This window comes from Marasmius oreades, chromosome 11, assembly GCF_018924745.1.
Source record: "Marasmius oreades isolate 03SP1 chromosome 11, whole genome shotgun sequence".
NCBI lineage: Eukaryota > Fungi > Basidiomycota > Agaricomycetes > Agaricales > Marasmiaceae > Marasmius > Marasmius oreades.
Genome location: NC_057333.1, coordinates 1,094,349 through 1,119,093, shown reverse-complemented (window position 1 = coordinate 1,119,093; position 24,745 = coordinate 1,094,349). Strand labels below are relative to the sequence as shown.

Here is a 24,745-nt window from a genome sequence, read left to right as displayed (position 1 = left end):
GCATATTTGTACAATTTTAACACTTATGAGTTATAAATTATGGGATTAATAGGACTAGAGTGAGCCTGCACTTCTAGTTAAAGTATGAGCCTCTACAAGAGACTTTATCCGTACAAACTGTATAAAATTAGGAAAGATGAGAGACTTTGCTGAAGTTCAGAAAACTGTATGAACTTCGGGAAGCAGCCATTTAAAAACCTTCGTTCTTTTATTGGAAGGCCTCGCCTTACTCCTGGAATGCTCATAGCAAACATAGGGATTTTATTATACACTTTATTGAAACTTCAACGAAGTCTGGTTGGACTGCTCAGATATATGGAATTCTCGGATATAGAAATCCAAACAAGGATAAAGGAAGGAATATCCAATTCTCACAAATGGAAAACAGAAAGGATAGGGATTTCTCAGAAAAACCAAGGAAACACGGACTTCAGTGAAGTGCACGTGGTATTTGATTTCAAGAAAGAAACCTTGGAGACAGGGCCTAGAATTGAGGCTAGATCTTCTCCAAAAAGGAATAGAACAGGAACAGGAAGAATGGATATGCCCGAAACAGGGACTCGTTCTCTAGGAAAATAGGAAAATGCGGATATGTCGGGTGCTTTGGCGAAGTCAAGTCCCTACATCGCAACCAGGAAACAAGGAACAGATATTCAGTTTAATATTCTATTTGGCACTTCTACACATAAAACTCTTGTATTATACCCGATTAAGCGAGTTTCTGTTCGACTGAAAGGGATTTCATTATTATTTACCAGTTTCATACACATTTTGGACTTTTAATATTATTTATTAGAAAAACCGTATATAAGGAGGGCAGGAAAGAGGGATTTTCCCCAGCAACCTACAAGTGGAGACGCAGTTCACCTACTAGGATTCGCTCGAGATTTGACCTTTGCCCCACTCTTCACTGAAGTTGGTGTTCTGTGTTTGGAAAGATAGATTAGATTATTGCAATTGAATTTGGTATTGGCATATTGTCTTGGAATTGAACTCTGGATATTGAAGTCAATTTGGACTTATATTGAATTTGAATTGCTATTGTCTAGTTTGGATATTGAACTTGGAACTGAACTTCGGTGAAGACTTGTAAAAACTTTGTTGAAAAGTCAGATATCAAATTTTGGGATTTGTGAATCATATTGTCACTCTTGTAGTGAAAGAACCTTGATTGAAACTACTATAAAACCAAAGACCTCACATATTCTATCTTTCTTGGTGCCTCTTAGTGAAAACTAAAGCCTTACGAATACCGACCTCCACCCCTTACACTTGTGTATACGCTTCTTGGTGTGGTTTTGGTTTGCACACTTCATGCTTGAGGTGTGTTTGCTAGCCATATTTAGTGGTGCTACACAGTGTTATTAGTGCTCTCAAACAAAGACAGACTTAGAGAAAGGCGCGCTGAAGTGTTGAGCGCTAGTGGTTCATACGGACCAAGCGGATGCTACGGAGAGAAGTAAAACACACGCCCAAGACCAAGGACAAGATGAAGTCAAGTGCGAGTGATCGGAGAGGTGTCCGAACATGTGCAAGCAACAGAGAGAGGCTGTCTTCGGACAGGTCAGAGAGAGCTAGTGCTCTCAGATAGGATTGAGGATCGGATTCCATGCGCCGAACCATACAAGTTCTCGCTAAGAGACTAACCGATGAATAGAGGCCAATGACATTAATGGGCAAAGTATACCACTCACGAGTCAACCTAATATCAGAGCTACAGGAGTAGCACCAACACCAAATCAACCCAAAAACTAGTAAACCTCCGTGTAAAGTCTATCAATAACTCTACACACCAGGAAAGATTGCAAGGGTAGAGTGCTTGGCAAAGGTTATGCACAAGATCACAGTCTCAATATCGTATGAAGGTCTTATAAAATCAATGTGCAACTGTAAGTGTGAAACACCACAGCTACGGGAATTCTAGGGTTTGTAGGGGCTCTATTTATTGTCCAGTGGACTAAGTGGGACTGTGAATTTCGTCTACAGTAAGACTAATTCAAACGATTGGAGACTATTGCCCTCGATGGACACAAAAACTAAATCCTCGGCGGACACAAATGCTAAGACCCTTGACGGATCACGAAACAGTAATCAAGACCTCGGCGGCCTACGGATGGATAGTTCTCTAGTTTGACCTTGACGGTCTCATATAGTTCAAATCAAATCTTATCGTATCACTGCACAAAGACAGGGCAAAATCTCTCTATCGATTGTCAAGAGCAGTGACTCATGGGAAACTCACTCAGGACTTTCCTACGCACAGGTAGTACTTTTTTTATCTACGGATACATGAGCTGCTTTTATACTACTTCTATGCTAGCTTTGTAATCCTATCTCTACTTGTTTCATCTCTAAAAATAATGCACCGTAGCTACGAATCCATGCGAAATCTTATTGCTAGGGACCATTACATGTGCAGAATCTTGTCTAGGGAGCTTTTCTGTATTCGAATCATATGTTTTGGACCAATCTGGACCATTCTTCATTCTTGTTTCAGCATGTAGAATGGACCTACATAGGCGTACCATATGGTAATTCCTGCCTACGGACCTTATCCTGCATTTCGATGTTATCAAATCATATGGACTTTGTGTGTCCAAGTGGTTCCAGCATATGGATCCACAGTTCCAAACTCCCATAGCACATGAACAGCGCAGACTCTGAGATCCATTGTTCATCCCTGCCTGGTTCCTAGGTACTCTATCTGTGATCTGGGATCTGTATCATGTCTTTTTGTCTTTTCCTCAGATCAGGACTCGATCTACAGTCATATCAAATTTCTCCTAGTCTGCATGGTCCTATGTCCGATTTCTTGTCAACTAAATCCCCTGTAGAAGTAGGTACTCCTATTATGAAGGTCTTTAGACTTTGTTAAGTTCTGCTACAAACAGTTCTGTGAAGACTACAAGTTTTCTAATAGTACAATCCCTTGATATGCCAGTGCATAATAGAATGTAGAGAGTAGAACTTGGTGAATTACCACTTAAGTCCTCTGCTCATAGTGTTCTACAGGTTTTGAACAGTCATACAGTTTTCTGACACGATCTATGGCTCTCTCTAACTGGTCTAGTTGCGCCTACGGCACATTCTACTAGCGACACTAGCTTTAACTAGCAATTCAGGCTCACTCTAGTTCTTAATACGATAAATATCGCTCCGTAGCACCGTTTAAAGTGCAAAAAGAACCTTGTAGCATAGTCAACTAAGTCACATTAACAGTGTCACATACTAACGTGATGCCGTAGATCATTTCTAAATGCCGTCTAAGCAAGATAAAGGCAAAGGGAAGGCCCCAGCGCCAGAACCTTACGTCCCATCACCCATAATTCTTGATGCTTTGGAGGCCAACCTCCAATATCTTTATACTTGGATCAGCAACCTCAACAATCGCCTGATCGCAAAAGTGACTGAGGAACCACAACTGTTTGTGGAATTCTGGAAGAATAGCTCTTTTCTGGTACGTTTTTCTTGATCCTTAGTTCTTTTGGGGCTAATCTAATGTCACCATAGAACGACCTTTACCGACAAATCATGTGTTTTTGCAACGAGATGTGGATCTCCCCTGCTTTGCAGATTATGGCTACACTCTCCTTTCTCGCTGACGACTGGAAAGTACCGGGAGATGAGTGAATGTATGGGGAATCTGAGTTCACCAATCTACTCGCTGTCCTTGATGTAAGCACTTCTTTCTAACTGCATTTTTCTTACTTATCATTTTCATAGCAGTTTGATTTTGATTCTGAGCCCCCAGAATTCTATCTTCCGAATGCTCCCTAATCAACTCTTCTGTCTACAGTAAGTTCTTCTATTCATTTCTCTTTCTTGGATGCTCAGCTTTCACTGTAGCTTCCTTTACCCTCACTTCTGGTTCCTCCTGTGGTAGCTACACGCTCCCAGGATGTTGTCATGGGTTCGCCCCAGACAGCAAATGTTCAACCTGCTTTCGGTTCATCTGAAGCTAGTCCCTCTACACTTCCGGTTGCTGGTCCCTCAAAGCCAGTTCAAAAACGAAAAGGTATGTTTCTGTGGAATTGTCTCATTTGTTTTTCTTATTGTGTTCTAGGCTCCCAAACCTCCTACGGCCGGCCCTTCTCAGCCTAAACGGTCAAAAGTGGTCTTTGCTGAGAGCTCTGACGATGCGGGGTCTCCTCCCCCAATTGTAAGTGATCTCTTTTCTTTTAAATCTGTCTAAGTCTTCTAATCGCCCTTTTAGCGTTAATGCGACTTAGTTGACTATGCTACAAGGTTCTTTTTGCACTTTAAAACAGTGCTACGGAGCGATATTTATCGTATTAAGAACTAGAGTGAGCCCGAATTGCTAGTTAAAGCTAGTGCCGCTAGTAGGATGTGCCGTAGGCGCAGCTAGACCAGTTAGAGAGAGCCGTAGATCGTGTCAGAAAACTGTATGACCGTTCGAAACCTGTAGAACACTATGAGCAGAGGACTTAAGCGGTAATCCACCGAGTTCTACTCTCTACATTCTACTATGCACTGGCATATCAAGGGATTGTACTATTAGAAGACTTGTAGTCTTCACAGAACCGTTCGTAGCAGAACTTAACAAAGTCAAAAGACCTTCATACTAGGAGTACCTACTTCTACGGGGGATTTAGTTGACAAGAAATCGGACATTGGACCACACAGACTAGGAGAAATTTGATATGACCGTAGATCGAGTCCCGATCTGAGGAAAAGACAAAAAGACATGATACAGATCCCAGATCACAGATAGAGTACCCAGGAACCAGGCAGGAATGAACAACGGATCTTGGAGTCCACACTGTTCATGTGCTAGGGCGATTCGGAACTCTGGATCCATATGCTGGAACTACTTGGACACACAAAGTCCATATGATTTGATAACGTCGAAATACAGGATAAGGTCCGTAGGCAGGAAATACCATATGGTACGCCTATGTAGGTCCATTCTACATGCTGAAACAAGAATGAAGAACGGTCCAGATTGGTCCAAAACATATGATTCGAATACGGAAAAGCTCCGTAGACAAGATTCTGCACATGTAGCAGTCCCTAGCGATAAGACTCCGCATGGATTCGTAGCTACAGTGCATTATTTTTAGAGATGAAACAAGTAGAGATAGGATTACAAAGCTAGCGTAGAAGTAGTATAAAAGCAGCTCATGTATCCGTAGATAAAAAAGTACTACCCGTGCGTAGGAAAGTCCTGAGTGGGTTGCCCGTGAGTAACTGCTCTTGACACCAATAGAGAGAGATTTGCCCTGTCATTGTGCAGTGATAAGATAAGATTTGATTTGAACTATACGAGACCGTCGAGGTCAAAACTAGAGAACTATCCGTCCGTAGGCCGCCGAGGTCTTGATTACTGTTTCGTGATCCGTCGAGGGTCTTAGCGTTCGTGTCCGCCGAGGACTTAGTTTTCGTGTCCGTCGAGGGCAATAGTCTCCAATCGTTCGAATTAGTCTTACCGTAGACGAAATTCATAGTCCCACTTAGTCCACTGGACAATAAACAGAGCCCCTACAAACCCTAGAGTCCCCGTAGCTGTGGTGTTTTACACTTGCAGTTACACATTGATTTCATAAGAACTTCATATGATATTGAGACTGTGATCTTGTGCGTAACCTTTGCCAAGCAGTCCACCCTTGCAATCTTTCCTGGTGTGTAGAGTTATTGATAGACTTTACACGGAGGTTTACTAGTTTTTGGGTTGATTTGGTGTTGGTGCTACTCCCGTAGCTCTGATATTAGGTTGACTCTTGAGTGGTATACTTCGCCCATTATCTGGTGACCACCGCAGGGGGTGGAAATAAGATTACATTCAGTATCAAACGAAATATTGTGAAATTCCGGTAGTTTTAGCCCTACGGCGAGAACTACAAAAACAACAAAAACCAAAAGAACTTCTCTCAGAAAGATTAGTTCACAGCGACGTAATACTCGCATGTCACTAGCGGCTGGCAAACAAGTCCTACAGACACATAGTCTTACGGCTTTAGCATCTAGTACCCCAGCTCAAGTACAGAGAGCTGGTCAGTCTTCTCGATCTACGCGCAATTCTACGCAAGGAAGAGAAGCTACCCAAGTTATCCCAAACGATTTAAGAAACCCCGGTTTCTCTTTTGACAGAAGTCCGAGAGAAGCTTTCCGAGATACAAGATCTACGCAAGGTCCTAGAAACCAAGCGTTAGAAACCCCATACGCAACCCCAGAGATTTTAACTGAAGACATTGAACCGTTTTCTTCACCGTTATCATCTCTACCCTCCGAATACAATTCAGACTTCGACCTACGGGAAGAAGAGTTTTATTCTTTTGAACTAAACCCGAGTTTATTTCTTGAAAGACCGTTAACAAGTATGTCCCATATATCGAATGACCCAGTAGCGGCAGGTGCGCCAGATGAAGAAAGACCGATAAAGAAGTCCTGGACGGAGTTCTCTAAAGGTGCTTTGAAAGAATTAGACAAGGATACGTCGAAACGAAGGCTCCCCGCATTCAACCGTCTAGATCCTGGAAATCTACGGGAATGGATGGCGGCTATCCTACAATATGGGAAAGTCAAGGGCTGGAAGTTAGATGAATCTTTTATCATTCTAGCAATGATTCAAATGGAGTTTGAGACCTCTCGACTCCTGGCACATCATTTGCCATCTACAAGAGGCTATAGTTGGGCCGCCTTTGAGAAAGAGATGTTTGATTCGTTCCCGTCGATTAGGGATTTAGAAATAGGAGCACTGGAGAATTTAGATCTGTTGAAGGCTAGGTTCTCTGGTATAGGAGAAGAGCAGCTACAAAAGCTTACTTCGTTTAATATGGAGTTTGAATTTGAAGCAGACAAACTTGCAGGAAGTTTGTCGAATCGAGAGAAAGTACAGAAGTTTGCGGAATGTCTAGACCCGACATTCTGGTGAGAGATCAGAAAGAGGCTACGGGACCCTCACTACGTTCAAAACCTGCAGGCAGAAAAGCCCGAAGAAGTAGATAGTGGGTGGGTGGCTTCCCAGCTAGACCCTTTTGCTTTCTCCCAAGTTAGGGATATGGCTTTGACCATAAGTAATGAGTTAGTAGGCGATTGCTACGCACCTCAGGGCTTAGATCCTGTTAGCTATACTCTAGGAGTGAAAGCGGCGGCTCCCGTAGGAACCCCTTTGATCACTCGTGCAAAAATCGAGCCTACGATAGCTCCATTGTCTTCGTACAAGAAGGAAATAGCTTCTGATGAGTTGACAATGAAACTTTTGGCCTCCGTAGACGCACAGAATACTCGAATGAACGACTTCGCGCGTGCAGTTTCTGAGCTTTCGAAGAAGATGCCTGACTTCAGTCAGCCTAACTTCTACAAAAACATGCAAGCTATGGCGTATCATAATGGAAGCCAAGGGCAGAGTAGCGGTGGATCTAGGCCTTCGAACCAGATCGCATCCAACTCTACGGCCGCGGGGCAGCCATATAGGGCGCCTACAGACAAAAATTGCATTATTTGTGATGAACCCGGGCATTTCTGGAGAGAATGCAGGCAAGCACAAGAGCTATCTCAGAAGAAGTGGATAGTTAAGAATGAACATACGAATAGATTGGAGATGTACGATGGGAATAACCTCCCACCGCCTGATCCAGTGAAGAAAGAATCACGAGCAGACAGAATTAGAGCTATCGCTAGAGAGAAGGGATGGCCAGGTGCTGAAAAGACCAGTTTCTTCTTACAAGGAGACTTGGATCTTGATGATGATCTCCCAGACCGTCAATCTGTGCCTACGATAGAAGTTTTGCTACAGAGAATTGCTGCTTTGGAGGTAGAGACTCGTCGCCAGTCGGGCGACATCTCAAAAAACTAAAAGGTCCAATGATGGACTCCTCAGATAAGAGAGATAGATCTCGAGATACACAGAGGAGACCGGAGGACCCCAAAAAAATAAAATTACCACCAAAACCCCAAGTAGTAATATCTACGCCGTCATTCTTAAGGAAACAACCGTATGTGATACCCCAGAGAAAGCCTTTCGAGGAAGAGGTCTCTGAAGAAGAAGATGAAGCAGAATCAGATGAAGAAGAACCTCCGTCGCAGGTCGATAGACGTCCTTCTACTCCGCCGCCTAGGGTATTCGATAAAATTCAACCCGTAGAACGTGTCCCACAACCAAGGGATTCTGTATTGCCCCGAAGCGTAATTCCTGAAGACAAGGGTGCTTCAAAATCTAAGAAGGTTCAGTCCGAAAACGTGAAGAAAGCGTCTACGGAAAATCTTCAAAATGTTGAAACGAAAAGATATAAGCAACGGGTGATACAAGACCTAATTGACCAAATGATGGCCAATCCGGCTAGTGTCTGCTTGAACAAGCTCACGGCTTCAGAAGAGTTCCGAAAGGCATTGCTACGGCGAGTTAGGAATAAGCACGTTCGAACGAAGAATTATAAAGCGTTCCTTCAAACGTTAGACTATCCGATAAAAGACTCTACGGCGGCTGAGGAATCTTTTGATGAAGAAGCGGAGTTTGTGAAAGTAGATAATATTGAGACCGTAGATTCGTTCGAAACCTTAGAAGAGGAAGAAGACGGATTGGAAGCGGGATCAGTAGTTCACCGAGATGTTGTGGAAGTTTATCGCACCGAGTTAGATTCTGAAGAAAAACAGAAGGTCGTGATAGTAGCTGGATTGTCCGAGGGTCTCAGATGTGTTTTTCCTGAGGTTAACGGTTCTACGGAAAGAGTAGAAGCGGTGATCGATGGTGGATCGCAAATAATCGCGATTGACGCATGGGTTGCTCAAGGATTAGGCTTGCAATGGGATCCGAATTCAGTAATTCACATGCAGTCTGCCAATGGACAGCTGAAACCAACACTGGGAGTGTGCAGAAATGTACCTTTCAAGTTTGGTGAAGTAACAGTATACTTGCAACTTCATGTGGTAGAGAAAGCTCCCTTTCAGATTCTCTTGGGTAGACCTTTCGATGTCCTAACGGAATCGAAAGTGCAAAACTTCAAGGATGGAGATCAGTGGGTTACGGTTTCATGCCCAAACAAAGGAATTCAAAGTGTCATCCCTACATACATGAGAGGGGAAGGCATTAAGATAAAACCTAAGCGGGAACCAACCCTATGGACGCAGAGTTCAGAGGAAGTGCAGAAAGAAAGAGAACAACGAGGGACTGAATCTTCAAATTTTCAGTCCACCTTGATGAATTGATAGAGGATCAAGGAGAGGTGGCTCTACAAATATCCGTAGATGCTCACAGTGTTCCACGAATTGAAAAATATAAAAATTTGATAAATACAAAATTCTCTCCTACAGAGCTGGCTGGAGCCTTCATAGAAGCTTCAAATAGTGAAAGGGCTACTAGTCAGTCTGATTCGAGAGCGATGAAAAACATTGATATAAACGAAAAAGACCAAAAACACACAGAAGATACAAAACACAAAAACAGTGCTTCTATTTCTCCTTGTGCTACGGACAGTTTTCTTTCTTTATATTCATCAGCACCAGTTTCGGACTCCCTAGATTCCAAACACGGTGAATCTACGGAAGGAGAACGGTTACTTTGTACTACTAGAAGAGGTTCAACCCTTGAAGGCTTCAACAGCCAAAAATTGGCACATCGATCAGACTCTTCTCAACAAGATAAGATAGATGAGCTTAGTGAGATCGCCGTAGACAGCAGAGCTTTACTATTGAAGGCTCAAGATATCCATAGTCTATGTGAACTTGTTGATTCGCTTAGTATGAATTTCAAGGATCTCACTGATGCATCGAAAATTAAAGAAAATCCAAATAGATTGATACCCGCGTTGCTCCGACTACGAAGTTTTGTAGGGGGTGCGGTTGAAAATGAAAATGCATTTGAGACAATGCTAAATGAAGCATCTACGCTAGTAGACTATCATCAGAGGATGTACAAAAATCACTACCAAACCGACGAATGTATAGCTTTGGATGTGGATAGGTTAGCTAAGGATCCCGAGAAACGTGGAAAGACTTTGTTCAATGAACTAGCTTTTCATACGGAAAGATGGTTGCAAGTCTACAAGACTATAGACAACTTTCCTAAGGACTTTTATATCGGCGAAACCCCGATAGATAAGATTCTATCGTCTATGGATTCTCTGAATGCCTATGTTATCGAACTGGATGCGTGTGTACAAGAGATGGGGCTTGCTCTACGCAACTTAGAAAGAAAGCTTTCGAGAGACAGTCTTCCTACGAATTCATATAGCACATTCTTGAGTAGCTTGCAGTCTATGGAGCGTGAGAACTATGTTTCCCAGGGTGCTACGGCGCTTGGAAAACATACAGTTCAGTTGGTCTACGGAAAATACAAGCCAGTAGCGCTTAAAGTCCGACCACAATTGGCTAAGATGCCAGAAGAATTCCGAGTTCTTAGGAATATTACTGGGGATCCACTTGAAGGGATGCCAGTACTATCGCCACACCCTCCTGAGTTCAGTCCAGGAGAACAGTATACAGAAGAACATAAGGAAATCATAGAAAAGAATCATAATGAAGGCTTTCTATGGCCCGAAGAAATGAAGTTGGTACACCATCTGATGAAAATCCAAGAGAAAGGATTCGCTTGGAGTGCAGACAAAGGTGGAACATTTCGTACAGATTTCTTCCCGCCAATTAAGTTTCCAGTGTTGCCTCACAAGCCCTGGGTTGAGCGTAATATCCCTATTCCACCTGGGATTTATGAAGAAGTCTGTCAGATTTTGAAGGACAAAATCGCAGCAGGAGTGTACGAACCTACTACGTCGTCGTATCGATCGAAGTGGTTCATGGTATTAAAGAAAGATGGAAAGAGTCTACGGCTGGTTCATTCATTAGAACCATTGAATGCAGTCACGATTCAGCATTCTGGAATTCCACCTGGAACAGCTGAGGTTGCTAGTAGCTTTTCTGGAAGAGCATGTATAGGAATGTTAGACATTTGGGTTGGATACGATGAAAGGCTTATCGACGAGGAATCAAGAGACTTTACTACGTTCCAAACACCCTTTGGTCCTTATAGATTAGTGAAACTACCTATGGGATGGACCAATTCAGTCCCTTTGTTTCATGAGGATGTAACGTACATTCTACGGGAAGAAATTCCTCATGTTACTAGACCATACATTGACGACGTACCTATATGAGGACCTAGTACTAGATATAAGTTGCCCGACGGAGGCTATGAGGTGATTTCTGAAAATCCAGGCATCTGTAGATTTGTTTGGGAGCATTTACAGAATGTGAATCGAATAGTTCAGCGGATGAAGTACGCGGGAGGTACCTTCTCAGGTCCGAAAGCTTTCATTTGTTGCGCTGAAGGAATGGTAGTAGGCCATAGAGTGTCCTACGACGGTGAAAAACCCGTAGAGAAGTTTGCAGAGATCATTCTCTCTTGGGATCCGAAAAACTTCAGAAGCAAAACTGATATTCAATCATTTCTGGGGATTGCAGGACAAATGCGCATGTTCATTAAGGACTACGCTAAAAAGACAAGACCATTGAATAAGATCACTGGAGCTTTTGTACCATTTGAAATGAACGAGGAAGCTTGTGAAGCTGTCCGAGAGGTTCAAGATGGAATCCGTGATGCACCTGCGCTACGGCCCATCAACTATAAGAATCCGACGGGTATCACTTTGGCCGTAGATTCGTCTTGGCACGGTGTAGGCTATTACTTGTACCAAGTAGACCCCGAAAACCCAAAAATGAAGTTCTACAATTACTTTGGGTCTATAACGTTCAATGAGAGAGAAGCTCGCTTCTCACAACCGAAAAGAGAACTCTACGGGTTACTTATGGCGCTACGAGCATCAAAGTATCAAACTTATGGATGTAGACCGTTGACCGTAGAAACAGACGCCAGCTATATCAAAGGAATGTTGAACAATCCGGATAGTGCTCCGAATGCTAGCATTAACCGGTGGATTGAAGAGATCAGACTCTATCATTTTGAACTAGTTCATATTAAAGGACTTGTACATGGTCCAGATGGACTTTCAAGACCTCCTCCTGGTGGGATCTCTACGCCTAAACCAGAAGGATGGGAAGAATTCCTGGTCGACGATGATGGTCAGCCAGTAAAGTTTCAAATGGGAGATGGTATCGAGGATGAACCTTTGGACATTGATACGTTCAAGGATGATATAGATCCGCGGTCAGGTTATTTGGTTTCATTAGCTGAGAAAGAACCAAAGTTGGCTACATCTGTCTTTTGCTATTTAGAAGACTTACGGTCCGCCGTAGATGAAGCAAATTTTGTAGATAGCATAAGAAATTGGGCGCTACGGAAACCTCCTGACTATGGTTCAACATTTTTGAAGCAAGTACCAGTGGTTCCGCCCGCCATAGATGACAATTGGAACGATTCTCATCCATATAAGCCTATACATGAATATACGAATGAGATTAAAAAGTTCGATGAGAAAGTTCCGCAAATTGAAGAGTGGCTTCTAGATCCCAAAGCGGATTTTGTACGTGAGTTGCCTAAAAATGAAATGAACAGTTTCATTACATTGGGATCGAAATTCTTTCTAGACCCCGATGGGAGACTTTACAAACAATCTACGGATGGTTCTACACAACATAGGTTGTATGTAGTTCCTGATAAGAGGATGTGGATGCTCGTAGCAAGTCACGATCATCTAGGACATAAAGGAATGTTTGCGACTAAGTCGATCATGGAGAAACAATTTTGGTGGCCGCATATGGACAAGGACATAGATTGGTTTGTCCGTAGCTGTCAAGAACGCCAGGATCGAAGGCTTGATCTTTTGAGAATACCACCAGTGGTTACTCACACACCATCGCTGTTCCAAGTGATCCATGTAGATGTTTTAAGTATGACTCCTGCTAGCAACAGTTGTAAACTGATTGTTCACGGACGATGCACGCTATCGAGATGGTCCGAAGCAAGGGCTATTCAAAGTGATACAGCCAGAATACTCGCAGACTGGTTCTTTGACGATATCATTAGTAGATGGGGTTGTCCCAAGGAGGTTGTTATGGATAATGCACCACAAATGATTGCTATGGCAAGGTGGCTTATGGATAAATACGGTGTCCGTAGCATTAAGATTTCACCGTACAATTCTCAAGCAAATGGAAAGATTGAGAGAGCGCATTTCGATCTACGGAGCGCACTTTCGAAAGCTGTAGCTGGAGACCTTGCGAAATGGTACTGGTTTTTGAAGCATATTTTGTGGGCGGATAGAGTAACAACTAGGAAAGACCTAGGTTGCTCCCCCTACTTCTTTGTTACCAGTGCGGAACCTATACTACTGCTTGATATTGTGGAATCTACGTGGCTAGTAAAGTTACCCAACAGGTTTTTATCACGAGAAGAGTTGATTGGCTTTCGAGCGCAAGCTCTGGCTAAACACAGAATGCATGTAACAGCTATGCGAGAGAGAATTACAGAAGAAAAGCGTAGACACTTGATCAAGTACGAACAGGAATATATGCATACTATAAAACCCTTAAACTTTGAACCCGGAGACTTGGTTCAAGTACGGAATACCGCTATTGAAAAGAACTTGGATAGGAAAATGTTTCCTAGATACTTTGGGCCTTGCGTAGTCATTCAACGTACTAAAGGTGGCTCTTATATCTTAGCAGAAATGGATGGAATGCTGCTACGGGGAAAGTATGGAGCCTTTCGCATCCTACCTCACGCAGCACGATACCACATTGACCTTCCTACGTAAATAAAAGATTTAATTCAGCTATCTAAGGATGAGTTAGAAGCCATGGCTAACGAAGATGAACCAACTGAGTACGAACTTGGAGTGGATTACATCTTTGACAAAGCTCAAAACCTGAGGCTGAATGGTAATGCCTCAGCCACAGCAGAAAATGATAATGAAATTGAGCTACCTAGCGAATCTGAGGATCCAATGGATGATCCAGTAAGAGTTACTAGGTCTGCTAAGAAGAAAGTTAGATTTTCTCAGATCTGACTGAACATATGAAACCGAAAAATCCAGTTAGATTCTAATAAACTCTAACTAGTGCACAAGTATACGAAATGACAGTAATATGAAAGGAGCGGACACTGTTTATCGCTACAGCCAGCCATTGTTAAAGAGTGATCTACGGAAAGATACACTACTGAATAGACTCCATAGGAACACCTGCATCCGCCTCAGTAGGCTGGTTTGTAGACCTCTCCTGTGCTGAAGTCGACATAGCTGACTGTTCGACGGAAAGGGCGAGATGGGAAAGGACTAGCTGATTTGCCTCGACGAGTTTTTCGTAGGCTGCCCAGTATGCTGCTCCTTGGTGAAGGATCGAAAAGGCCGATGCATTGACCTCCGTACGGAGGAGGGTCTGAATGGCGGCGAGGTTGGACGCAGAAAGGGAGTCCATACCAAAATGGGCCAGCATGCTGGCTATGACCTTGAGTACAGAGAGATGTGTAGACTCTCTGCATTTCTTCTCCTCTGTCCAACAAGTTGTCATAAGTGATGCTACGGCCACAAATAAAGAGAGGACGATCCCAAGGTGGACACTCACCCTCGGATTCGGGCATAAGGTCTACGCCTGCCTTATCGATATGAGCCTTCTTAGCAGGCTTTGCTTCGATCTACGGAAAGATTAGAAATGATTTATATGAAACGAATAATGCGATCTACGGACCTCTTTCTTCTTGGAAATGCGAATTTTCATAGGATCCTTCCCTTTAGTGGCGTCCTTCATCTTGAAGTCGTCATTCTGGTAAAAGGATTGAGCCGTAGATAGGTTTAGAACGAACTGGAGGGCTTACTTTAGTGTTTGCTTCTTCAGTATCAGAGATTTTGATAGTAGCTTCGTTGCGAGAAGAGCTAGCTCCCTACGGCAAAGTCAATATCGAAAATTAATAAAATTAATAAAATAAGAGCTTACATTCTTGCACTTGATAGCAGATGCCTTGTTGCGCACAGCGCACATCTTGATGTAGAAGGATTTGGCCTTTGCGAAGTCAACACTCTTATCGAGAGAGAACTGCTCGATGTCGGTGGTGACCATCTCGACGACGTTGTGATAAAGATCGAACGTGACATCGTCTTTGGCAGACTGGTAGCTTTGGAGCTTGGTCTGAACCTACAGCAGAAGCATTACAATGAAACAGAGATAGAAGAGTGGTGCTGAACGTACCACAACGTCGAGAAGCTGTTTGGTGAACAGCTTGGCGGACAGCTTGTTAGCGTAGGGACGCAACTGGCTGACTTGTTCAATGATCGGAGCAGCGCGTTCAACCCAGATTTTGGTGGGGACGAATTCGGTACGAGTGGACATGTTTAAAATGATATGAGAATGGAAGAGTTGAGAATTGGTTACTACGAATGCTGGTAGAGCTGGGTAGTGAAGAATTGACTATCTACAATCAACCTTTTATACCTTTTACGCTCTACTATCCAGCCGTAGATGACTTTCTCTACCTTATGGTCCTAAAGGATTCCCAGATCCAACATCTAGTCAACAGGAGTTGACTGCTCATTTGTTTGTGGGAGAGGTACCTTATGTTCCTGAAACTTTGACCGTAGATTCAAGTTTTGCGATTTGAACACCTACATGAACATACTGGTGTACCTACGGATCCTGAAAAGATAATCATCGCTTAGAAAAACTTATAAGCGAGAACCTACATGAGAGATGCATAGTGATAAGAATGATAAAATAATGATGTGCTACGGATAGATGCATCTAACTCTGAGCATAGAGATACGTGAGCTACGGCTGACAAGACTTTAACTTAGCAATTAGAGTTTTAAGTTGGACTTAGTTTGAACTTAGCTCACACTGTTGTCAAATCAAACAAGTTTTAATTTGAAATACAAGATATGACAATAGTACAAATAAAGAATTTAGGCGCCGTAGCGCGTACCAAAAATACAAGAAAGGAGGACTTATAGTCCAGTACAAAATGAACCAAGAAAAAGCTACAGTAAATGTAAGCTATTGATACAAGATAAGAAGATCGGATGATAAGGCAGAAAAGTCTGTCCTTCAATACAAAAAAATCGATCCCATAGAAGTCACTACTCTAGGGAACGGTTAGTAATAAAAAAGAACAATAGTTGAAGAAACTACTTACCAAGTAGCCCGCTTTTTGAGCTTGGCCATTTGGCTACGCCTAGCCCAAAACATCTTGCACTTCAACTTGCGCTTGCTAAGATTGGCGAGGACTTCAATCTCCTCACCAGCACTCAAGTCATGGTCAGTGCTCTAGAAAGAGATGGTTAGATACAATCTACGGAGGATAGAGGACAGACATACTGCTTCTTCTGCTTCATCATCAATGAGTGTAGCGACCGTAGGCTTAACCTAATGATAATAAGAAATTGAAATGATACGACTTAAAGTAAAAGACTTACCAATTCGTCCGGGCTGTTGGAAGGAGACCTTGGAATCTCTTCTTCCTCATCCTCACCAGGAACTTCAAGATCAGGTTCAGGAGCAGCTACGGGGGCTGAAACCTCGTTAGGTGAAGGAAGTGTAGGTTCCTAGAAGAAATGATAAGAAATAAAACTTAAGAAATAAAAAGAATTACGAACTGTAGATTGAAGAGGAACAGACTCCTCAGCCTCATTGTCAATGGGCGGAGAGCGTAGACTGTCGGTGGCTACAGGAATGGAATTGCCAGCAATTGGCCATCCGAGTACCTCACCTAGAGCTTTGACTTGATCTGCAGTCATTTTGAAGTCTTCATCGTCTTGGAGACCCTTCAAAACTTCTACAGGGTTGCGTCCAGCAGCCCGTAGCGCTTTCTGGCTGACTTGAATGTCTTCCCAGATGAGCCGAGCAGAATCGTATGCGGCAATTTGAGCCCGTCGAGCCTGATCGAAGGCTTTGAACTCTCGCTGAAGTCGATGAACAACCTTAGCCAGAACTGAGACAGTGATTAGATTCGATCTAAGGAGCAAAGGAAGCTCTTACAGATGTTATTGCTTGAGGCAATTTCAATCTTCTTGGCTCCAGTACGAGAGTCATCAGAATCAAAGTACGAGCACTTTTGTTTGCCCGAAAAACACCGTTGGCAAGTCGGCCTATGGCCAGTCTTCCCACTCGGAGCCCAAATGGGGCGACAGTCAGCATAGCCAAAATATGTGCATCGATTGCACGGCAAAAGACGATCGAACTAAGGTTGAATATGAGAAAAGAGTGAATAAAGAAATGAATGGTACTCGCGAAAGAGACGGAATGACCAGCGGCTACGATCGACTTGAAGCTCAATTTTGCTTCCTCAAAATTGAACTGCAAGTCCATATCTGTGCTACGGTGTAAGAATTCGATAGAGTATGAAAAGAGTGAGAAACTTACTGTGAGCTTCTCCGATCCAACGCTCAGGAAAAACATGGGAAGGAGCTGAAGACATCCAGAGATCGTCTATGGAGGTTCCAGGGCGATTTGAATTGGACCCTTGACCTTTTCGTTTTCCCTTGGCTCGGGATGGAGAAGGATCGGATGACTGATCAGCCACCCTAGCCTCTGAATCAGAAGCTACGGCGACTTTCTTGGTCCGAGACCGAGTGAGATATGGCTAGAAACAAAGTCAGTAAAATAACATATGAATGGATGAGAGAAAAACTCACCCTTGGAGGAGGAGAACCCTCCTCGGACGAAGATTCCACAAACACAACGCTTCTGACAAAAGCCTTTGTAGGCTTGGGCCGCTTGGACTGCGAAGGGTCCGCTGTAGGCGAATCAGGAGCCTAGAATTGGAGTTAGAATGATAACGAACGAAAAGAGAGTGTGTTACCTTGCGTTTATGAGCTGGTTTTGTTGGTCCAATAGCCGGAATGGAAGAAGTGCCAGCTGCCCTGGATGAACCAAGAGCAGTGGTCGCTAGGGATGAACCCATAACGACCCGGGAGCTTGAAGCTACCCCTGGGACAGCAGGAACTAGGCGAGGAAGAGGCTACGGCCGAAAAAGATTTAGCCTAAGTTGCTAAAATGAGAGATGAGTTGATCTTACCGTGGGGAGAGGTTCGGACCTTGGCACATCAGGAAGATAGAAGGTCGGGATATCTTGGTCAAAGTCGAATCTCTGGAACAAAAATGAATTGAAAATATAAAATGAGAAGAGAAGGAAGACTTACACCAAAAGCCTCGATCAAGGCAGCTCGGTCTTCCTCATCAAACATCCAGTCATTGTAGGGAACCTGCCATCGGTCGGCCAGCTCAGAAGCCATAGCCAGCATTGAGAAGGCAGGCGATATCCATCCCACAGATGCCAGGCGGATTGTTTGTCAGCGTAGATCCCCCTACGGCGAAATTAGATTGAGAATTGAGCAGAAATAAGATGAAAGACTTACCAGGAGACTACTGTTCTTATGGAACTCCTCAAGCATGTCTGGTTCTTCAGTAAACTTGGCTATTAACCTGTTGTTGAGACTACCGAACCAGAGGTGTACCCGCTGGAGTTGCGACTCCAGCACATCAATTATAATCGGTGACGGAACATAAGGCTCAGCCTCTACGGCTTTGCCTTTACCCTTCTCTTGTGCGGAAGGCATTTGTCTATGATCTACGGCGTCGCGTTAATACGTGACACCACAGAAACATATAAGAAAAGCGAAAACAATCTACGGGCCTCGGAGCAGACTCCAAAGCCTCCGTAGATTGTCCCCACTCACCTCGAAGACGTTGGGGACAGTGGCAAAGAAGATATGAAGAACGGCGGCAAAGAGCGACCGTAGAGCAGGTGGGAGAAGGGAGGAAAGAAATTTTCTGCTAAGTCCAACTGCTGCAGTTTTTATAGCCAAATCCAACATATGAACCAGCACATGACCGTAGAACATCACAGAATGTTGTAGAATATTCCAGATCTACAGAAATTAAAGCCTCGAGGCTGTTGAAATCATCTACGGAATGATGAGGCCATAATTAAGAAATGATGGAAGTAATTAACGACGGAACATTGCATCGTGGGAGTTCTGGCATGGGAAAATCATTTTGATGTCGGAACATTTCCTTTTTGGGAACATTAGCACTGGTCAGCGTAGAGCTTGAGCTCAAAATTTCTCTAAGTCAGAGACTTGACGGTTGTACGCTAGAGTGTACACCGTAGATAAGATTGAGTAGATCTACGGGCCATTTTGAAGGCTTTTAGTAGAACTACCAAATGAAAGAGCCGTAGATCAATTCAAATGATAGAAGATGATGTTGTACTCAGTCCGTAGATGGACTGGGGACAGTCCTCTTTTGTTTGGGGGAGATAATGCGACTTAGTTGACTATGCTACAAGGTTCTTTTTGCACTTTAAACAGTGCCATGGGGCGATATTTATCGTATTAAGAACTAGAGTGAGCCCAAATTGCTAGTTAAAGCTAGTGCCGCTAGTAGAATGTGCCGTAGGTGCAGCTAGACCAGTTAGAGAGAGCCATAGATCGTGTCAGAAAACTGTATGACCGTTCAAAACCTGTAGAACACTATAAGCAGAGGACTTAAGCGGTTATTCACCGAGTTCTACTCTCTACATTCTACTATGCACTGGCATATCAAGGGATTGTACTATTAGAAGACTTGTAGTCTTCACAGAACCGTTCATAGCAGAACTTAACGGAGTCAAAAGACCTTCATACTAGGAGTACCTACTTCTATGGGGGATTTAGTTGACAAGAAATCGGACATAGGACCACACAGACTAGGAGAAATTTGATATGACCGTAGATCAAGTCCCGATCTGAGGAAAAGACAAAAAGACATGATACAGATCCCAGATCACAGATAGAGTACCTTAGGAACCAGGCAGGAATGAACAACGGATCTCGGAGTCCGCGCTGTTCATGTGCTACGGCGATTAGGAACTCTGGATCCATATGCTGGAACTACTTGGACACACAAAGTCCATATGATTTGATAACGTCGAAATGCAGGATAAGGTCCGTAGGCAGGAAATACCGTATGGTACGCCTATGTAGATCCATTCTACATGCTGAAACAAGGGTGAAGAACGGTCCAGATTGGTCCGAAACATATAATTCGAATATGGAAAAGCTCCATAGACAAGATTCTGCACATGTAGCAGTCCCTAGCGATAAGACTCCGCATGGATTTGTAGCTACGGTGCATTATTTTTAGAGATGAAACAAGTAGAGATAGGATTACAAAGCTAGCATAGAAGTAGTATAAAAGCAGCTCATGTATCCGTAGATAAAAAAAAGTACTACCTGTGCATAGGAAAGTCCTGAGTGGGTTGCCCGTGAGTAACTGCTCTTGACACCAATAGAGAGATTTGCCCTGTCTTTGTGCAGTGAAACGATAAGATTTGATTTGAACTATACGAGACCGTCGAGGTCAAAACTAGAGAACTATCTGTCCGTAGGCCGCCGAGGTCTTGATTACTGTTTCGTGATCCGTCGAGGGTCTTAGCGTTCGTGTCCACCGAGGACTTAGTTTTCGCGTCCGTCGAGGGCAATAGTCTCCAATCGTTCGAATTAGTCTTACCGTAGACGAAATTCACAGTCCCACTTAGTCCACTGGACAATAAACAGAGCCCCTACAAACCCTAGAATCCCCGTAGCTGTGGTGTTTTACACTTGCAGTTACACATTGATTTCATAAAACCTTCATACAATATTGAGACTGTGATCTTGTGCGTAACCTTTGCCAAGCAGTCCACCCTTGCAACCTTTCCTGGTGTGTAGAGTTATTGATAGACTTTACACGGAGGTTTACTAGTTTTTGGGTTGATATGGTGTTGGTGCTACTCCCGTAGCTCTGATATTAGGTTGACTCTTGAGTGGTATACTTTGCCAAATATCGGTTCTATGTGGATTGCCATAGCCCACGATCTCCTTCCTGTTATGGCATCATCGGTGTCTAGCGAGAGAGCATTCTCCACTGCTGATATCACAATCATGAAGCGCCGGAACCGACTACATGGCGACATCGTCGAAGCTCTGCAAGTTCTCAAGGTTGCCTTTTGGTGCATGGGTACAATGAAGGATGTAGAGATTTTTGAAGGAATGGTACTGACTATGTCACTTGAGGAATGGTACTGACTATGTCACTTGAGGAAGATGAGGAGGAGAAGGACGTTGCAGGAGAGGCAGAGAAGCTGGAGATTGAGCTACCCAAGTCAGTGGAGGATTCCTGTTTGTTGCTAGATTTAGGTTCAGATTGCGAGGAGTCAGACGCCTAGATGTACGTAGTAAACGACTGCAAATTTGTATACTAAGCCTGGGCCCAGGCCCAAGCCTAGGGCTTAGTGCCCGGAGCTTGGGCTTGAAAATATCCAGGCCCAAGCCCTCTGAAGCTGAGCCCAAGCCCAGGCTTCAGGCCAAGCCCAAGCCCGCACAACACTAGTAAGAGGTGTGCATATGGGATGGTGGTAACAATCATAAAGTAAAGATACAAGAGAAGATGTAATAAATATTCCAACATAGTTAGAAAACCAAATATAGTGTATAGAAAGGAACTATGAACCTCCTCAACCGGACACAATAATAGTGAAAGGATGAGGAGGATAACATGAAGAAAATGAATATAAAGGGTGACTGTGACGATCAGGTGGCCATATATCAACAGCAAGGAATGCAGTCTTGAGAGGGTGAGCATCTGAAATACCTCGGAAAATAGATTGAGTAATTTTAACCCATTCCCGGGGTAGTATGAATTCACTGGAAGGAGGCATACTAGATGAGGAGAGTGATAGAGAAGAAACGAATGTGATAGAACTAAGTTCTGAAGTCTAGCTGAGAGTGGCGTGAGCTTTTATAGCCTTGAATTTGATAGCATGTTTTCGGACTCTTTGGTACATTCCTGCTCATTTAACAGAACTACAAGTCAAACGGAGTTGACTTCTCTTTTGTTTGGGAGAGATGGTACCCATGACTAGTCCGATAAGCCAAAAGACAAAGAAGTTAGAATTCTGGGCCATTACAATGAGGCCAAAACGAGGTGCAGAGCTGTTCTCTAGCCGTCGCTTAAGTGATAAGAAAGATGGAACATAGGAACACGAGCTGTGAGCTAGCCAGTAGCCAGAATATCATTACAACAATAGAAGAAGAGAGCTAGGGGTGATCGATCATCGATCGCAAAAAGCGCGAGCTCTTGAAACTTCCAACTTTTGGGTTGACTTAAGAGGTTGGAACTTATTTCACTCCTTAGATCAGAGAGTCAGACAAAAAGAAATACATTTTGAGGCCCTAGAAGGGCAGGAGTACCAATACACAAGATTCAAGTATGACTAGCATACTATACAAGAAATAGGACTAGAAAATACACAAGAAATCAAGAAGTGGTACAAGAAAATCTAACTTTAAAAAAGCTAAGAGAACTACAGCTATAAAAGAAGTCTGTACAAAGATAAAAGCGAAATGATAGGGGCTACAAAAGACCTGCAAACAAAAACCCAGCAATAATCAAGCTCTGTAGATAATGGGAAGTTAACGTTGATGGAGAAAAAGAGAACTAGGGCAATTACTAGTCCTTCTGCTCCCCCTGTGATCGACAAGCGCGCTGTCGATGCTTCTTGAGAGCTCTCTTTGAAATTGGCTTTTCTGAGCCAGCCTCTGAAGTGGGAGATTCAGAACCGGGTCAAGGACGAGCACATGAAGTAGGAGGAGCCGTGATAGGCATAGACTCTGCTCACCCAGAGTCACAATAAGAGCGAAGCGGCCCCTGAGGAAGAAATAAGAACAGAAGTTTAAAAGAATAGAATTACTTACGGGAACAGGGAGAATGGGTAGAGTTTCGAGTTCCTTGTCACTCAGCTTGATAGCACCATTGCTCACACGAACAGCAGCACCCTCCTCATCATTGTCCTCACCAGCAGTTTCCTCAATGCCCTTGTCTACGTCGCCCTCAATGCTCTTGTTGTCTACATCTGCCGGATTGACTTGTTTAGAAGTCTTGGCCAGATGAAAAGACTCTAAAAGCACGGAAGATGGAATGACAGGAAGCTAGCATAAAGGTAAGAGCATGGTTAAAAGAGAGGGAGAAATAGAACGTACAGGAGAGAGATGAGATGGTCCTGGAACCTTGGCCTCTGCTAGGATAGTGTTATCGGGAGACATCAGGATAAAGTGATCATTGTCCCATCAATGAACACTGGAGTCTGCAGCAAGAGGTAAGGGCCAACCGAGAGCGCCAGCCAACATCTTCAAGTGGTCAGGAGAGAGCTCAAAGTTAGCATCCTCCCGAAGTCCCTGAAGGACAGCCACAGGATCTCGGCCAACTAGGTGCAAGAGATGCTGGGACTCAAGGATATCCTTCAAGAGCGTCCAAGCCGAGGAATAAGCTGCAATCTGTGCAGCATGGGCAAGTTCGTAAGCTTCGAGCTGACGTTGAAGACTCTCAGAGAGTCATCACAACACTAAGAAAGATTCAGAAAGAAGTAAGGAAAGCGATAGAAAAAGTACACTCACCAAGAGAATTACCGCTTGATACTTCATATTGCTTATCCCCTTGCTCAGGATCCTGCTGCTCATTAAAAGAACACTTCTGGCAATGGGGGATGCACCTTTGGCAGGTAGGACGGTAGGAGCTGGCTGCTTTGCTGGGGTTCCAGACAGGATAACATTCATCAGAACCTAGAAGAAGGCACCACTGACAAGGGGTGAACTTGTCAAACTAGAAGGGAGGATATATCAGCTAAAGAAAATAGAGTAAGAAAGGACTTACAAAAGCGGTAGAATGTGCTGCTTCCAAAATCTGGAAGACGTCCAGTTTAGAGTCACTGTACTCAAGCTGCAAGTCCATTTCTAACAAAAGTATTAGTGAATACAAATCAGAGAGATGGCAGAGATAAACTTACTCTGAGCTCGATTAACCCAGCTCTGAGGAAATTTCTCACTGGAGGTCCCTTGTTTGGCCTAGAGATTGCCTACATCAAGCTGATTGCGCGGCACTTCTTTCTCAACAGCTTTCTTGGTAGCAGGTCTGGTAGGGCAAGCTCGAGGGGAAGCGACGGTGAGACCAATTGCAGGAACATCGACAGGAGGAGCATCACAAGAGCAGGTCTTGTAGGGCTAAAAAGACTGAAGTATGAGAGCAAGAAATAAAAGCTAAAAAAACTTACGCTAACCAAGGGCTCGCTCTCGTTGTCAGAAGATAAGACAACCGGCTCGGACTTGGGGCCAGTTTTGAGCTTTTTGGATCAAGGAATAACAGTCAAAGGTGGGGGAACCTACATAGCGAATAAGGCAGCGTCTCTGAAAGAACAGAATAGAGACTTACCCAGCACTTTAAAGGACTAGGACACTCAGAGAAGGAACAGCGGTCCTGGACATACCAGGAACCGGAAGATGAGCAGTCTGGGACAAACCCAGAGCAGACTGAGGAGTGGAGCTGGAAGGTTGCGACGTTAGGACTGGAATCATGGCGTAGGAAGATCAGGAAGGCTAAGACAAAGTTAGCTAGACAATAGAGGAGAGGTCTTTGAGCCTACCTGAGGACAGCGCATGTAGAGAGCATCTGGGAGATAACTCAGTAACAGATCAGGGGGGAATTCGAAGACCTAAGAAGGATTAAGTCCTCACGATAGTCAGAAGGGAAGTGACATGTACCCCATGTTCCTGGAAGAACTCGTTGATTGCTTCAGGTGAATATCTCCAATGCTCAAACTCCAGACCATAATCGTGCAATAGATATGAGAGCTGCGAGAGCATAGCGACTGCGGGCAGGATCCAGGCCTCATCATGAAACTGGATGATTGCACAATAGATATCCTCCTAAAAAAGGGACAGTAAGATGAAGGGTATCAAGATAACAGAAGAGAGAACATACCAGTTGAGAACGGTAATCCCGAAAAGCCTGTTGAAGGGCCAGGAATCCGAAGCCTGCCTGAGAGCCACTCATT

The 24,745-nt window shown here is 43.8% G+C and overlaps 4 protein-coding genes across 4 annotated transcripts; 1 reads left to right on the top strand and 3 right to left on the bottom strand.

Moving 5' to 3' along the window:
• Positions 1–20,711: 20,711 nt before the first annotated feature.
• Positions 20,712–21,085, top strand: E1B28_003186 (uncharacterized protein; the record flags this gene model as incomplete). The annotated part of the gene is made up of 2 exons (XM_043160154.1): positions 20,712–20,912; positions 20,960–21,085. 2 exons carry the CDS (start codon positions 20,712–20,714, stop codon positions 21,083–21,085), a joined length of 327 nt encoding a protein of 108 aa, XP_043002110.1.
• A 1,187-nt stretch (positions 21,086–22,272) lies between these two features.
• Positions 22,273–22,961, bottom strand: E1B28_003185 (uncharacterized protein; the record flags this gene model as incomplete). The annotated part of the gene is made up of 5 exons (XM_043160153.1): positions 22,273–22,314; positions 22,370–22,457; positions 22,538–22,566; positions 22,614–22,847; positions 22,899–22,961. The coding sequence occupies 5 exons, from the start codon at positions 22,959–22,961 to the stop codon at positions 22,273–22,275; spliced, it is 456 nt and encodes a 151-aa protein (XP_043002109.1).
• Positions 22,962–22,985: 24 nt separating this feature from the next.
• E1B28_003184 (uncharacterized protein) lies at positions 22,986–23,646 on the bottom strand (the record flags this gene model as incomplete). The annotated part of the gene is made up of 4 exons (XM_043160152.1): positions 22,986–23,240; positions 23,313–23,443; positions 23,499–23,517; positions 23,569–23,646. 4 exons carry the CDS (start codon positions 23,644–23,646, stop codon positions 22,986–22,988), a joined length of 483 nt encoding a protein of 160 aa, XP_043002108.1.
• Positions 23,647–23,759: 113 nt separating this feature from the next.
• Positions 23,760–24,744, bottom strand: E1B28_003183 (uncharacterized protein; the record flags this gene model as incomplete). Its single annotated transcript, XM_043160151.1, has 5 exons — positions 23,760–23,915; positions 23,966–24,034; positions 24,335–24,403; positions 24,453–24,617; positions 24,673–24,744. The coding sequence occupies 5 exons, from the start codon at positions 24,742–24,744 to the stop codon at positions 23,760–23,762; spliced, it is 531 nt and encodes a 176-aa protein (XP_043002107.1).
• Position 24,745: the final 1 nt, after the last annotated feature.